Below are 17283 nucleotides of genomic sequence, written 5' to 3'. Positions count from 1 at the left end.
CATTTGCTCCTGGTTAGTATTTACCTGCAAATCAACATGTTCTAATGGTTACCAACCAACGAGGGTTAATCTTTCTTTAGGAAAGAAACTGAAAAGAACAAACGCAAGACAAGATTCAAATCTGTCATTTAAATCAATGTTTCCAGCCTGGAAAAATCAATCCATGCTGGCCTGGACACAGGGTCTAATTGCACTTGCATGGTAATTAAATTTTCAGAAAGGAACTAACATGTACAAACCCACTGCTGGGCACATATTTTGTGGAAGGGAGAAAAACCTCAAATAGGCATCAGTATTTTATAATTGCTGGGATGGAACATAGAAAGCAGGAGTGGCATTCAATATGGGGCACAGGGGACAGATGTCCACCCCCCAGACTTTTCTTAGGTTTATATGCTCCACTGCCATCTCCCCCCACCAATTTTGCAGGATATAATCACATCACGTTCTATCAGCCGACGACTTCACTCCCCATCCGCTGAATTTTTCGGCTAGTAAGTCACGTTCTATGAAACATTAGCCATGGTTGTGAATGCGCCAACATGCCCCAATTGCCAGCTCTGGGACAGGCCTTCCTGTGGTGAGAGTTCTGGTTGAGTAAGAATAGGCTGCCTCAAAGAACACAGGTGTCACTCAAGCCATGGTACGTCCATCATGTGAGCACCCAGAGCTGGTCTACACTGGGGGGGTGGGGGGAAATCGATCTAAGATCACGTAGCTGAAGTTGTGTATCTTAGATCGATTTACCTCAGGTCCTTACGGCGTGGTATCGACGTCCGCGGCTCCCCCTGTCGACTCTGCTACCGCCGCTCGCTCCGGTGGCGTTCCGGAGTCGACGAGAGCACATTCAGGGATCAATATATCACGTCTAGATGAGACGCGCTATATCGGTCCCTGAAAAATCGATCGCTACCAGCCAATACGGCGGGTAGTCTGGATGTACCCTTAGTCTCACTTCCCATGGGGGTGATAGAGGGTTCACTGCTGCTTGGGAGGTCAGAGGAAGCTCTGGGAAACATGCCGGAATTCCACAATGAAAGGCTGCAAGTATTTAAGATGGGACAAAGACAATAGCATCACTGAAGTTCAGGTGTCTAGGTAGCATTTCCATCTCATTTAACACAAGACTAGAGGCCACCTTCCCGTGCTTTGGTCGCATTACCCAGCCAGATGAGCAAAGCCATAGTTACTGTTCCCTTTTGCACAATTCTCTTCTAAATTGTGCCAGCCGTTTTGCTTTTATGTAAGCCTCACAATTTGATGAGGTGGCTTAAGGTGGGAAAGGAAGGCACCCGAACTCCGACTCGAGAGGAAGCAGAATCAGTAACAGCCAGACCTGCCAGAAGACACAGCTGAAAGGGAAGGACTCCTGTGTAGCTCAGCTCAAGCCAGGCTGGGTTACACACATCTTCACTGGAGTTTGTCCCCTCCCCACAGGCCTTCAGCAAAGCCCAGAAACACTAAAGCCCTAGGCCTGAGCCGCTCACAGCAGCCAGACTAAGGACACATTTGTACAGAACCGTGGCAGGTCACACTGCAGCGGTGAGCAAATGCGTGAGAACCAGGTGGTGAGATTGAAGGTTCGGTTTCTGAGCCATGCGAACAGGCCACAGTAATGGGGGAAGTGAGCTGGAGCCCTCGGATGGGCAGTTTTAGCAGCGTCTGGGATGGACACGTGATTTTCTTAGAGCAGGGTTTTGTCTCAGATAACGCCCCCGGCTCTTTAACCACAGATGGCCTCATACCAACAGCTGGAAGCCCTAATTATAATGCAAAGGCTTGTCGAAAAGCCCAGGCTGTAACTTAACCAGCCCGTACCATGCCAGAGATGACCTTACAGGCCTTCCAAGAGGCTCGAAGCATCCTGAGTCATCAGAAGTTACACTGCACCGAGTTATCAGAGGCAGCAGCTTATTTGTGGCACTGGTCATTCTGAGTTGTATCTCAGCTGGAAACAGACCCATGGTCCCCAGATACCCACATGCTCCACCAAGGTCTGGAGTTTGCCATGTGTTTAGGAGGGTTCTAAACTTGCGGGGAGGAGTCCTTGGGCTACTGTCCAGCCTATAGCCAGCTATCTTAGGTACTTAGCGGCCTCCCCCATATTACTGTAGTATCAGAGCACCTCACTCTGGTGTATTTATCCTCAGCACCCCTGGGAGGCAGGACAGCCCTATTATCTTCGCTGCACAGATAGGATGTGGACACACAAAGTGACTTAACCAAGGTCACACGGGGAGTCGGTGCCAGAGCAGGGAATGGAACATGCTTCTCAAGTCCCAGGGCAGTGCCTGACCACCAGGTCACCCTTACTCTCCAGCCGTCTCTGCCACCACAGGCCACATCAGCTCGGTCATCAACTCCCCCCACAAGTCTGGAGGAGAGGAAGTCATGGGCTTAGTGGGAGGGTGAAGGTCTTTGTTTGGCATTTGGCTCACAAGGCACCTCCCGCCCTGGTGATCCCTTGCACCAGTCGGTTCCATAGTCTGGTGCACATTTTGTGAAAGTGCCTTATAAACGCCCACTCCTGACCCCATTAACCTACCTCCTTTCCCGCTAACCTTCCCTTAACTCCCCCCTCTCCCCCCCATGTGGGAGTACTAGGAGGGGCAGGTCTGAGGAATTTTAGCCATTGCAATGCAGTATAGCAGCTGGATGGGACATCTGGCCAGCCAGCTCTCACACACAGCACAGAACGGGGACCCTCTCGGAGGCCGACAATTCCTTAGTGTCTGTAAAGGTGCTGGAGGTCAGAATAGTTTTACCAGCATCCACTCCTTGGCGATGAGCAATAACAGTCTCCGGATACTCGAGCGTCTCAAGCAGGTTTAAAAAGTGGGGGAGGGGGAAAGGGACACTCAAGCCAAATGGTCGTTCACTTTGTGCTAGTTTCCCCAGAGACGAGGGGTCAGTCTATTGCCGAGCGTTGTACAAACGTTAAACAAGGCTCTCGCCTTTTTGCGAGAACCGAGACCCCAGCATCCAGAGCACTGCACCTAGGAGCCTGTAACACGATATCTCGCCAGGTTTACAGAAAAGCCAGCACAGGGCACAGCCGGTCGGCTCGCGCCCTGGCTGGGGAGGAACACAGGGCAGCCAGACTGAGGAGGAGGTGGGGGCGGGGGAGGGCTTTTAGCAACAAGGCCAAACTTCTGATTTGTGCCTTTGGGACTTCAGAGCCGATGGGCCAGTGCTGAAAGCTGCGCCCTGGATGCCCGCAGCCTCCCTCTGCAGGAGGCCTGGATGTTGGGCGCTAGGCCAGGTCACTCGGCTATTGGGGTGAAGTGGGTGGGAATGGTCATTGCCAGCCCAGCTTGTCACCTGCCAGTGACGCGAGCCGGATGCTGCTGTTCGCCCCCCCGAGCAGGCAACGTTGGATGGCAGAAAGACAGGGCCCTAACTTAGGGCATCGCTGGGACGTTTTAGTGGGTGGGCTGGGGCAGATCATTGTAACTACCCACTCCCTGCCACCTGTTCCCGGCCCCTAGCAATGCTATGGAGAGAGTACAGGGGGGCTCGGGATGCTCTGTCTACACTACAGACCCCACGCCAGCGTAATTCCAAGTGTAGACAGCATACGCCAACAGGCGTTTTTCCACTGGGGTAGGATCACCAGCACCCCGAATGCTGTTAGCCCTCTTCTGGCAGCATACGGTATTTACACTGGGGGTTGCGTCAGCGTAGCAATGTCCCCGGGGGGGGGTTGCCCCCACCCCACCGCTGACCAACATAGCTAAGCCAGGGTAAGGTTTAAAGTGCAAAGCTTTTACAGTGGAGAGCAATAAGCAAGTGCCACGTCTCACTGCCTCCTGTAACAGACCAACACGCTTTGCCTAACAGCATGGCCAGTTTCAAACGGACATCAGCCACCCAGTGAGGTAGGTGGCCCTTGGGCCTGACACGCCATCCACCAGGCCAAAGGTTTAGCTGCAGGAAGGTGCCACGCCCCAGCTTTGGCATCCCTGGTACTGTCCGTTTGAGAGCAGCTCTCAGCTGCTATGGAGCAGCAGGGACAACAGAAAGCAGGAAATAGAAGCGTTGAGGAGAGCCAGCAGCTTCGCAAGGAGACAAAGGCACAGCTGCCCACCATGCCAATCCAAGGGAGAGGCAGGCACAACAATCAGAGGTCAACACGGCTCCTGAGGAGCCCTTTAATGACCTGAAAACAACCCAAAGGACAAATCCTACAAAAAGTGGAAATGCAGCCAAGCTGCTAAGGAGTATAAGAAAATAGCAGCTCAAGTGCTTATGGCTAAAAGTCAGCTCGGCTGAGGTACAGTATGAGGTCCACTGAGCAAGGGGCATAAAAGGCAATAAGAGGTGCTTTAGAGACATCAATAGCCGGAGAAAGACAAAAGAAACTCTAGGTCCTCCATAGCTGCAGGAACTTGGGGCACTTCTGCACCCCCGGCTTGAAGTGGTTTCTATCATATACAGGATTTACAGTTTGGTTCAATGGCTCTCAGCCCCTCCCCCCCCCACTTATGGTTGCAAACCCTCCTGCTTTCGCCAGGCCTCTCCCAGAATCAGGCTCTATCTCCTGGAGGTTCCTGAAGCCACTGGGAGATTTTAGCCTGCTTAAAGCCCTGCAGCACAGCGAGGCTAAGGCTGGCTCCCTACCTGCCCAAGCCCTGTGCTGCTTCAGAAAGCAGCCAGCATCCCCCTGTGTGTTTGGGGGGGGTCTCCATGCACTGCCCCTGCCTGCAAGCACCACCCCCACAGTTCCCATTGGCCAGGAACTGCAGCCAATGGGAGCTGCAGGGGCAGCGCTTGCAGGCAGGGCAGCACATGGAGATCCCCTGCCCCTCAAGGAACATGCTGGCTGCTTCCTGGAGCAGCACAGGGCCAGGGCAAGCAAGGAGCCTGCCTTAACCCTGCTGTGCCACCGCCCGGGAGCTGCCAGAGGTAAGTGCCACCCAGTCGGAGCCTGCACCCATCACCCCATCCTGCACCCCAACCTCAGCCCAGAGCCCCCTCCTGCACCCAAACTCCCTCCCAGAGCCCACACCCCCTGCCCTGGGCTCAGCCCAGAGCCCCCTCTCACTCCTCAGCCCCAGCCCAGAGCCCACATCCCCTCCCTCAAGCCAAGCCCCTGCCCCAGCCCAGTGAAAGGGAGTGAGGGTGGGGAAGAGCGAGCGACGGAGGGAAGGGGGATGAAGTGAGCAGGGCAGGGCCTCGGAGACGGGGTGGGGCAAAGGTGTTTGAGTTTGTGCGATTAGACAGTTGGCAACGCTACCCCCACTGTACAAACTGTTCCAGCACCTCTGACAGCCATAACTGAGACCATCAAGGCAGCGGAGGTGTTGGTGGCTATTTTGCTTCAGTCCTCACTAAAAACTTGTTAATATTAATGGGGTGTCAGGTCATCACAAGGGGGGAGGAACACAAGCCAAGCCAGGGGAAGAACGGGTTAAAGGATAGCAAGGCAAGTTAAATGAATTCAAGTCAGCAGGGCCTGATGAAATTCATCCCAGAGTACGTAAGGAACTAGCTGAAGCAATTCCCCCTGAGAGCGCATGGAGGACAGGGGAGATGTCAGAGGGCCTGGAGACAGGTGAACACAGCACCTAGCTTTAAAAGAGGAACAAAGAACCTGGGGAATTACAGACCAGTCAGCCTAACTTCAATACCTCAAAAGATACTGGAGCAAATTATTAACCAGTTATTGTGTGTTATTTTTTTTAATTTCTAATTATTATTAAATAAAAATACAAATTATTAGTTATTAAATTAATCAGTCTGTCAGCACCTGGAGGGTGACAGGGTTATAAGCAATGGCCAGTCTGTATTTGTCAAGAACAGTTATGACAAACCAACCTAATGTCTGTCTTTGACAAGGGCTCACTGGCCTAGTGGATGAGGGGGCAGGAGCAGACATGACAGATCTTGATTTTAGTCAAGCTTTTGACACAGGCTCACCCAACATTCTAGGGAAACGTGAGCGCCATGAAATTACTACAAGGTGGAGGCACAACTAGTTGAAAGACTGAACACAGAGTAGTTATCAATGGTTCACGGTCAGACTGTGAGGGTCAACCATGGGTCCAGTTTGGGTACCACGTAGAGTTGTGGGAAAAGCCCAGAGGAGAGCAACAAAACTAATAAAAAGTTTAGAAAACCTGACCTCAGAGCAGAGGCCTAGGAACTAGCAGGGTGGGGGGTGCTGCAGCCCCCCTGGGTTTTACACGGGGCCGATGGCCCCAGGCCTCCACTCCCCAGCTGCCAGCCCTGCGCCCCGCACCGGGGTCCCGGCTGCCAGCCCTGCTTCCTGTGCCCTGGCCCCCCCTCTCAGGGCCCCAGCCAGCTACTGACCCTGCATGCGGGGTCCCGACTGCAGGCCCCGTGCCCAGGGCACCACTCCTGGCCCAGCACGCCCCCCCCCCCCAGCCTTTGCCCCTTTACCCCCATCTGGGACCCCCCCCCAGTCCCAGAGACACTGCTCCCAGCCCCAGCTGGGGAGGGGCATGGGCAGGGGTGGGGGGCTGGCTTTCAGCACCCCCACTATTAAAAGGGGTCCAGAGCCACTGCCTCAGACGAAAGGTTAAAAAAAAATCCAGGCATGTTTAGTCTGAGAAAAGACACCTGGACAGGGAACCTGAGAACAGTCTTCAAAAACTTAAGGGCTGTTAGAAAAAAAAGATGCCGATCGATTGTTCTCCATGTCCACTCAAATTAGGGGAAGACATAATGGGCTTAACCAGCCACAATGTTCCACTTAAACGTTAGGAAAATCTTGCTAAGTCTAAGGCTCCTTCAGCTCTGGGACGAGCGGCCCAGGGAGGTTGTGGAATCGCCGACGCTGGAGGTTTAAGACCAGGCTGGACAAACCCCGGCCAGGGCCAGTCTAGGGTCACAGGCTCCTGCCTCTGGAGGTCTCTACCAGCCCCACGTTTCTAGGAGCACAAAAATAGCAACGGAGCCCCCAGTCCCAGGGAGGCCCAGGGCGTTCGCTAGGGCTGCAGGTGGCACATGTGAAGCCTCTGCAGAGCGTTGCAGCAGGACATGAACGGGTCACGGCCCTTAAGCACCGAGCCCTCGCCCCAAGGGGGCTCAGCCCCCAGCCTGTAAGTGCCGGGGGGCTGGGACGGTTTACAGACGTGCCTCTTCTGGGGATTCTCCCGCCCCCACAGCCAGGCAGGGCTGCCGGCTGCACTAGCGGTGCCTCCTCCATTGAAAATAGCCGCCTCCCTGCGCTGGCGCAGACCCCGAGCTGCTATTTTCACTAGCGCAAGTAACAGCGTCCCTGGCGGGGTCTGCAGCGGCGCAGCCACCGCCGGGCCCGACACGGGGGCCCGCTCTGGAGAAGCCCGCCCCGGGCACTGCCCGCCCCGGGGAGCCCGGTCCGGAGCGCACCGTGCTCAGCTCCCCGGGGCGCGGCACCTACCTGCGCGTCCAGCTCCGCGGCAGCCATGGCGAGGGGCCCCGGAGCAGCCGGTGCAAGGAGCCTGCAGCCGGGCTGCCCAGGGCGCTTATGGGCCGGGCGGAGCGCGCGCCGCCCTGTGCACGGGCCGCCTGCACCTGGACTCAATCACCAATTAACCTGCTCCGCGCGCCCAGCAGCCGCGGGGATGGGCGCTGCAGGGCCAAGGTGCCCCAGCGCGTCCCCGAGCCTCTCCCCAGCTCCGGCTTCCCCTGGGGCCAGGCGCAGGTGGGGAGACTCCTGCAAGAGGGGCCCCACTTGGCCTGTGGATTGTATTCTAGCGCTTTGCACCCCAGGGGTCAGGGGTCACCCTGGGAGGCAGGGCCCCCTTGTGCTGGGTGCTGCCCGGTAGCAAAGCGGGGAGGCTCCTGCCCCAGAGAGCACAGCCCCCGTGTCAGGCCGGGTGCAGCAATCACAGGGTGGGGGGCTCCCTGCCCACTGAGGCGGGTGGGAATTTCTTAGCTGCAGGGCAGCCTGCCCCTGCCCTCTGGGTGAGAACAGGGAGATGCCTGCGGGGTTGGCTGAAAAGCCGCTCCTGGGAGGCGGCAAGGGGAGCGGAGTCAAGACCCACGTTCTGTGGGTCAGTGAGGGCGGCGCTCAGGGGGAGAGGGACGCCAAGCTGCTCTGAGGCTTTCACAACCCGGAGTGTAGTTAGCCTCACCACGCTGGGGGAGGCAGGGCAGGGCTGTTATCTCCAGGGCACAGAGGGGAAACTGAGGCACAGAGCAGCCAAGTGATTTCCCCAAAGGCGCACGAGGAGGCTGTGGCCGAGAACGGGCTTGCACCTAGGTCGTCTACGTCCTGGGACCTACCCTAACCAGCGGGCCAGCCTTCTGCTCCTGCCTTTCTGCATGCAGCGCCCGGCACGATGGGGTCCTGCTCTTAGCTGGGGCCTCTGGGCCCTGCCATCATAATAACAACATGGCCCCAGTTCCACCTGATTTCTGAGGACTCAGTTGGTGGCGTTGTGTTGGGCGAGTTTCACCCAGGGCACAGTGTGTGTCATTTAACAGGAAAGATCCTGATGCCTCCAGCCCATGTCCCGTGCACCCCTGGCTGCCCCCCCACACACACACACACTGGGCTGGCTGTTTCTCTGGTCTCCGTGGCTCAGTATAATTTGGTCCTGACAATTATATAAGGCAAACGCTCCATTAATCCAGCACGCGCCCCGCAGAATTAGTGCAACATAATAATCGGGGAGATTAAAACGTTGCCTTTTTCTATGTAAACAAATTCTGCCACATGAAGCCCATAAAGACATTTTCTGATGCAAAAATAATGAAGCTCTAATTGCCCAGGGGCTGTCAGCAGCATGTGTCTCATTAACAAATCATGTAGGCGGGTTTGCGCCATGCGGACTGTTGTGGAAAAATTGACCACACCGTTGATTTTGTGTCACACACACTGAGGCACCTTTATTGAAATACAGGTATGCATACAGGGAAGGCTAGCATGGCCCCACGCAAAGAAGGGGGGTTGCTGCCTTGTCTTCAACAGATTTTCACCAAGCTTATAAAGGCTAAAACCGCAACTTAACACTTACCTAGATTTCCTTATTTGGGATTAACAGTGGCAAATTAAGCAAGCTAGTTCAGTATTTTTCCATATTTGGTTTTTCCTGTTATTGTTCTTTGACAGTTTTCGTTGGTAGTCTGCCTGCCTTAAGACCCCTCCTTTGCGGTTGCATTGGATAAGGCTCTTGTCGCATTCTAGCTGAGCTTCCCTCAGTTCCCCTTTCTCTGGTTTCTTCACCACCATCACCTCCCCCCCTCGTGCCCGTTATATAGACAAACAAGAATTGCAGAAGTTAACCTTTGTCCTATATAGCAATTGGGTTTTGCTAACAGGCCTAGGCCTGAAAGGCAGGGGTTAGGATGCAGTCTGCTTCTGACCCTATGGGTGGGGGTCTGGCAGCTAACTCAGCTTGGGGCAAGCGGGACACATTCTGGGGCACACGGGACCCCTTAAAATCCCTATCAGGACCCAGTAGACACAGACGGAATGCCATTAATAGCAGGATTTTCAGCTAGGGAGAAAAGAGGGGTGAAAAAAATTCCAAAGGGGTTTGTCACACTTTACAGCTCAGTATTAGCTTATATAGACAGTTTTATTACGTCATAGATCATTCACTAGAGCAATCCACCCCCTTTGTCTAACAACTAGAAATTAGACACCTTTTAATATATACGCATGCCTAGTCTCTACAATATTGAATTGTTAATATCTCAACAAGCGCCAAAGGTTAGGAATGTGAGGGAGTTAAAAAACACACCGAACACTAAACCAGGGAGTTACAGAACTGTGAGATGCTTGTGTTTTTTATCAGTCCCTCAGACAGTTTGTTTCTCAACATAACACAGCTGGTCCCAGCCCCTTCACTTATCTTACTCCTTCCCAGGGCTTTGTGAGACAATGCTGCTTTTCAGTATTTCACTCTGGGTTTACCCAGAAACCTCTAGATGCTTGACTTCAGGCAAGTTAGCACAACTGGTTTTGTGCTACATCTTTATTCAGGCCTAACAATCCCCCCTTTGTCCCTAGAGGACCAACGGGACTCTTGGGACAACAAATGATCGCTTTGCAGGGCACAATTGGGTTACGTTTCTTCAGTTGCAGACGAAGCTTTAAATCGCCTTCAGGGTAACAGGTCATTGGTCTGGGGCACTGACTATAAATCAGTTAGGTATACCATGTGGTTTAATTTCCCAGATGTCTCGGTAAATAATTCAGTCCCACATGCATCCTCCCCATGGACCCGGCAGGATCTGGCATGTGGGAGCCCACACCCACCCTAACCGGTCCAAATGCTTGGAAGGAGCACTATGAATATCCACACTTTCATTCAGAAAGTGTCCAAGTATGTCTTCATGACCACAGATCAGATGGTACTCCTGATGCATCTGTAAGGGCAGTGGGCCAAGTCTGGTCTGGATCCCACTGCAATGCCTTCCCAGCCTCAGTGATATTCAGTACCATCTCCGTCAGTAACTTCTGGGTCATAGAACTAAGGGTGGAAATGACACGTAACTCACCAACTCCAGCCTGTACTTAAGATAGCTGAGCTTCAAAAATAAGTCTAGTGGCCTTTTCTAGTTGGCCCAATTTCTCATCATTTTCTTGGCTTTTAGGTCCCTCTTTGTTCCAGAGGAAATAGGCCAGGCTCTCTGTTATACTAATCTAATGGCAGCCCCTTGTGAGCAATCTGGGTATGTAAAAGCGATCTGAAAACTGGATAAGGACAATGTTATTCAAAATGCAATGAGGGAGGGCAATACATGCTGAAGGATTTATCCAAAACACAGGGCGCAGCCTGTAGAATAAACCCCAAAATCCAATTAATACCACAGTTCCAAATATAAGTCCCACAAATTTAGTCCTGCCAGTGTGTAATTGTTTGTTTCTTCACCAGGGTCAGTTCTTAATGTCCTTTCTGGTCAGGAATTCCTGGACTTTGGCAATGTCAGTGGAGTGAGTGTTTTTTTCTTCTTTCCCAAAACAGATGTAGTTTAGCATTCTACAGGGAAGAGATTATCAGTACATCACCCTGTAATGGTTTTGCTGCTTTTAGAAAAATTCAAAGGCACAATAGATTTGTCCGTGGACAAGGGAGAGGTTCAACCAGCACGTCACCTTGTCCTTTTTCCCTGCTGTTCAGAAGCACAATAGTACTAGAGAAAGGAATAGGCTAATCATCAATAGGAGAATTCTTTTGAGGTGGAGGGGTCTTTTTGCAGTGAGAATCCTAGGTCCAGGCAGTCAGTCTTTGGCACTTCACAGCAGTGTTGGTAGTCAGCAGGACTCAATACGGGCCTTTCCAGCATGGAGCCAAGGCAGTCTTTCGTTGATGGATCGTTATGTAGACCCAGTCTCCTGGTTCCAAGGAGTGGCGGGCTGCTAGGATCTTTGGGTTGTTTCTTCTTTACCTGTGAGAAAAGAAACCTAACACATTGCATTAGTGTCTTTGCAGAGTTTACAAATTTTATAGCTGCATGGGCAAATTTAATTCCCCCCCTTGTTCCTTTTGGGGGTTAGCCAAGTCTTAGCTGTGAGGAGTGTCCTTGAACAAAGTCAGTGTCTTAGCTTTAAACTGAGCATGTTATCTATTTTTTTTTCAGTCAACTTGTTTTTTTTTTTTTGCTTCCCTTCTCAGCTTTTTTTTTTTTAACCTACAAAAAAAAAACTTTCACGTTTTACTTATACACCTGGTGTTAACAATGAACACATACACATTGCTGTTATACAGTACATTAGTCTTATCTAATATATGCCACATATACCATTTCACTAAAATAATGTTATTACAAAGCTTGAGAACAACAAACCAAGACAAGCACATCCACTTCGATGAGTTCATTTAATACAAACTGTAGGCCAATAGCTTTCCACCATCCCCAGCCCTCTGGCTAGAAGTCTGAGGTAGCCAGAAGGATCCCATGTGCAATATGGGGAGTGGGTTAACTTTCCATGTCCTTGCTTTCAAAGACTGTTAATATGCAAATTTCAATAACAATTGTCAATTAAAAGTTTTGGCCAAAGTAGTATCTTTCTCCTACTTAAGAAAATGTATAAGACTTTAGTATATCACATTTTTCTGATGCATCCAAACACTTTGTATTCTAAGTTGAACAAAACAAATATCTGCATTTTAATCCAACACTGCTGCTTGATTTTAAATCAGACCATCCCATAAAAATATTAAACACATCAATTTTGGCCACAAGACAAACACCACAAGACAGAACATAGAACACAAAACACAATTTTTACTGTGCCAGCAAATCATGGTACGTTGAATGCTGTTCAGCCGGCATCAGTGTTCTCTGATTATCTGAAAGACAAAACAGAAGTCTACCCCTTCTGGGCAGGCAATCATTACTAAAAATATACAAAGACTTTTGTTGATTTTAGGCAAAACAAGGGAATTACCACATATTGTCTTGTATGTGTTTTATAGGCAGCCCCTGCTTTAGTGGCTCCTATCTTATTAGTTAGATAATTTGCATTAATACAGATGCTTGCTGGCTCACTTTTTACTTGTAACTCCTGCTTGTAAACACTGAAAGAAAACATCATCACTCACAGTGCTCTTAGAGCCTAATACAATTTTAATTACATAGCACTGTATACATTCTTCAGCTAATTTAACAAAATTGTTCATAGCCAAATGATTGCAATCTAATAATTTCTTTGCCTGAATTTATTTACAAACATTTCAAAGACACCAAGAACTTTTTACTTTAGTACATTTACAAAATTCAACTGCTGTTCCCTCCAGCAACTATAGAGTTAACTTTTCACTGTGCCTTAAATCACTTGCTTGTCCTTTCAACAGCCACTTACCAACTCAGATCACCATTCCAAATATTCTTCTGAGTATTTGAACCCCTATGCGTATACTTACTTACTCCGTTCTTGTTTTTTTCACTACACCCTAAAAGTTTCCAACCTGTTCTCCAAGCTCTCTGTCTGTTGCCTGGCCGCCTGGGCCCGATCCCTTTTTTTTTTTCTGAACTGTTTCTTTCCATGGGTACCAACGTATTCCACTACCAGTTAGCTAGGAGGGTGGGCTTTTTAAGTAGCCCCCACCCTTCTGGTCCTTTCCCTAAAACATTTCTACTCACAAAACTACTCGAGTCCTCCCCTGTGAGGCTTGCCACCTGGGCAAAACACATGGCCCACTGGCGTTGAACTATTTAATTTCCTCTTGTAGCAAACACACTGCTGTTACAACATATGCTGAGCACAAATGGTTAAATTTTAACAAGTCCCTGAAGGACTGGTACTTGCTTAGCCAGGGCTTCCTTTTCTAACTGGAAATCCTGTCTCAAGGCCTGCAACTTGCCCTGGCGCAGGTTGGAGTTGCCGCCTGGTTCATGATCCATGCTCTTAATTGCTCAATTCTAGTTATCAAGTACACAGCTCGGCCCTTTTCTCCAACTACTCTATTGCCCAGTCCTGCTACGACTGGGGGCAGATCCACCTGCCACCCTTCCGGTCAACCAGGGTGGAGAGAAAAATGCTAAACCCCTCTCCAGTTCTGAGACTTACTGCAGCTGAGAGTAGGCTCACCTTTAATCATGCAATCCTCAACATATAACACCAACAATACCAAACAAAAGAAACACAAAATAACAAAGGTAAAACAGATAGATGGTGTAAATTCTATAGGGCTCCCCTATTCTCAATTGCTCACCAAACTGTGACAAATTTGTTACCAATTTATCTACTGCAGGACGTTGGGGGAACACACCATATAATCAAATTTTAAAGCTTAATTAAAAATAATAAAACAACAATGAAGAGTGTTGGGAACGTTCCCACATTACTCAGGAAGAACATGAATACTTCAACCCTTAAGCCACTTTAATACTCACACATGTCCAAACTGGCCACGTCTGTATAACGTTCAGAGAAGGGGAATAGGCAGACGGGAGATTATCCTGTATACAGCTTGTCCAGAATTTCCAACATGCTTCCGCTCTTGGGAGAGCTGTTTTTTACACCCTGGAATCTCCTGCAGTGTCTCTTTTAGAGAGTCCAGTTCAGATTCCAGCCCGTGGCTTCTCCAGTTTCACCAAGTCAAGCTGAATTTCAAATTAACCCGTTCCTAGACAAATTGCTCACACTGTGTCAGAGGCTTTTCTTTGGTGATTAAAAGCTCCTTTGAGATATATGATCTTATCTAGATTAAAGGTACCTTCTAATGGGCATTGTTTAGATAGATTTTCACGCGTGTAAAGATTCCAATTCTCTAAATACCTGCAGGTTTTAGGACCATAATGTACGTACATGTAATATGTTGGGGTACCCTTAGGGGGTGAGGTGGAATATTTAGACTGTCTCTCCCCCATTTTCCACACACACACACACACACACACACACACACACACACCAAGGCCATTATTTCCTATTACCACGATGCATCATATCTTGCTGCACAGTCAATAAATTCAGATGGCGTGAGCCCAAGAGAGACAGACGTCCCCACGGACAGTCTTCCTCCCAGTGTGGCTCTGGGGCATATGCTGGGGGATTTTTACAAGAGCTCTCCATACAGCTTTAAACATACAGCTCCAAAAGCTACCTGGTTCCAGAAATCTTCTTTCAATCTTTAAGTATTAGAGACAATGGGGCGTCCCCCAGGCACTTACTACCAACTTGTCCCATTTTGTAAGGGGACTCTAACCCCCACCTCCCGCATCGAGTGCTCACTTACCTCTCCAGGGGACTCGAACACCTGGACTGGGACTCAAACCCAGGCTGGGACTCTAACCCAGACTACTTGGATCCTGTGCAAACCTGGACTGGGACTCTAACCCAGACCTGGACTGGGACTCTAACCCAGACCTAAGTTGTCAGGGACTCGAACCCCGACAATCTGCACTGGGACTCTAACCCAGGCAACCTTAACCCTACTCAACGGGTAGGTGGATGTTGCTGGATTTCTACGAGCTTCAGCTGGTTCACAGAACTCGCCTTATCGCCGACGCAGAGATCAGATTACCAGGCAAGGCTCCTCTAAATCAGAGGATGCGCGCTGCGTTGCCTCAGAGTCTGATCCCCCGCTGGAGAGTCAGACAAAGCCCCGGCGGAGTCGCCAAAATTGTCGGGGACTCGAACCCCAACAGCGAAGTTCGTTGTCTGACCGCAGAGAGACAGGCAACACCAGCAAGGTCCGATAAAAAGTTCTTTATTGACAAGTGCATGTATCAGTAAAGAACAGCTCGTATCCGAAGAGAACCAGCCCCCCCTTTACAGCTCAGTATTAGCTTATATAGACAGTTTTATTACGTCATAGATCATTCACTAGAGCAATCCACCCCCTTTGTCTAACAACTAGAAATTAGACACCTTTTAATATATACGCATGCCTAGTCTCTACAATATTGAATTGTTAATATCTCAACAAGCGCCAAAGGTTAGGAATGTGAGGGAGTTAAAAACACACCGAACACTAAACCAGGGAGTTACAGAACTGTGAGATGCTTGTGTTTTTTATCAGTCCCTCAGACAGTTTGTTTCTCAACATAACACAGCTGGTCCCAGCCCCTTCACTTATCTTACTCCTTCCCAGGGCTTTGTGAGACAATGCTGCTTTTCAGTATTTCACTCTGGGTTTACCCAGAAACCTCTAGATGCTTGACTTCAGGCAAGTTAGCACAACTGGTTTTGTGCTACATCTTTATTCAGGCCTAACACTTGCCAATAACAAAAAAAGCGTGGTAAAATTTAGCACTGGTAAAAAATGATCGTCTATGCAGAGACACTCAGAAGAATTATTCCGAACAAACTAAAGGTGTGAATTTGAAGTAGATAGATTAAATTGTGTGACACCCCTGTGTAGACACTCTTATTCAGAATGAAAGTGGTGTTAATTCTCTTCCCAAATTAATTAAGCTAAACCAAATCTAGGCCACTTGAATCCAAAATGAGTGTGTCCACATAGGGATTTAATGCATTTTAACTAATCCACTTTAAAAATTAATTCAGATTAATTTTCCTGAGTGTTCCCATGTAAAACTGAGTGCCAGCCCTGCTGGATAAACCCTGTGCCAGAGCCACTACACCCGGGCTGCGGCAGAGCAAGATTCCCCCTCCCACAAAACCCGAGTGCCTCATGGTCCCCATGCTCCGTTCAATGGCATTCGCTGTGTGTGCTGGAGAAACGCAGACCGTCCCTGCCCCAGAGCTCACAGACTGATCTGAGGGAACCTGGAGGTTCTGCCTCTATGGCCCAGTCAGACCTTGGCCTTTCTGGTGAGACTGGCAGCAAAGGGAAGCAACCTAAACCCAGGTTCTTCTGGGTTTTTAGGCACCTAACGCCCAGTGAAATCAATCAGCCGTAGGTGGCTAAATACCTCAGAGGCGCTGGGCCTTGGGGCCCGCTGGGGCCCTGTTATTACGGGGACCCTGGTCCCCGGGATTCCAGACTCACTCCGTTCACACAGGCTCCCTGAGGACGGGAAGTCCCTGCTCTGCATTTGCACCGGCCAGGAAAGGTTCCAGAGCTCACAGCCAAGCCCCTGAGCCAGCCAGGCCTCGGCCCTGACATGCACAGAGCTGGGGGCTCTAGAGGTACTTTACAATATTAACCACCCCCCCCCCCCCAGGTATTTCTCAGCAAGGGCCTGGCCTTGCTCTCACTGCAGTGGGTGGGACCTGGAAGGAGCAAGGGCTGTGTGTGTCTCCCTGTGCTTCAGGCCAGACCAGCTCCCTCGCCCGCTGGAGGGAGCTGGTCTGGCCTGAAGCACAGGGAGACACACACCCCTCTTCCCCCCAGCTGCATTGTCCTGGCTAGCACCCCGGCAGCTTCACTGCCATCTCTAGACAGGACTCTTGAGACCCAGCGGAGCTGTCAGGGCCCCCCAGCTGCCCTGCAACCCTGCTTCCCTCTTGCCACAGGTTCTGTGTGTGCCCCCCCACCCATCCCAGGGGCCCCCGTTCTGCCATCCACCGGGGTTCTTGGTCCTTCCCAACCACGCCAAGGAGTTTGAGTCCCTCATACCTCGGCACCAATCGAATTCTTTCTCTCTCTTGCTGGGTGTCAACATTAAGCTCCTTGGGGCCTGCGCAGAGCTGAACCGAGGGCCGGGGTTCTGCTGGACAGTGTGAAGTTTTGCCATCGGCTGGTTCTTTGGTCTAGAGAGAATTACAGAGCCGGCGGAGGCTGCGGGTATCGCTAAGCAGCTGCCAGGGGCTCTGTGTGGCCATTTCCTCCTGTCGGCATCTCTGATTTTAGTCAGAGCCCCAGGGTTACGCCCATTGCGGCCTAGACTGTTCCCCGAACATTGGAATCGATGGGCCGCAGTGTTGGACACCAGCCGGTTGCAGGTCAGCGCCTGGCACGTTCGGCTAACGGG

The 17283-nt window shown here is 50.7% G+C and overlaps 1 protein-coding gene across 2 annotated transcripts in view; it reads right to left on the bottom strand.

The window, feature by feature from the left end:
• The window catches only part of LOC120405614 (unconventional myosin-Va-like), a 37940-nt gene extending 30449 nt beyond the window's left edge, over positions 1–7491 (bottom strand). For both annotated transcript variants that reach the window (XM_039539257.1, XM_039539258.1), the window contains exon 1: positions 7385–7491. In XM_039539257.1, the coding sequence (XP_039395191.1) occupies positions 7385–7411 (27 nt within the window). In that variant the 5' untranslated portion in view covers positions 7412–7491. The remainder of the gene's footprint in view (positions 1–7384) is intronic.
• Between the last annotated feature and the right edge of the window lie 9792 nt (positions 7492–17283).

This window comes from Mauremys reevesii, linkage group 5, assembly GCF_016161935.1.
Source record: "Mauremys reevesii isolate NIE-2019 linkage group 5, ASM1616193v1, whole genome shotgun sequence".
In the NCBI taxonomy this organism is placed as follows: Eukaryota; Metazoa; Chordata; order Testudines; family Geoemydidae; genus Mauremys; species Mauremys reevesii.
This window is presented reverse-complemented; position numbering and strand designations above follow the sequence as displayed.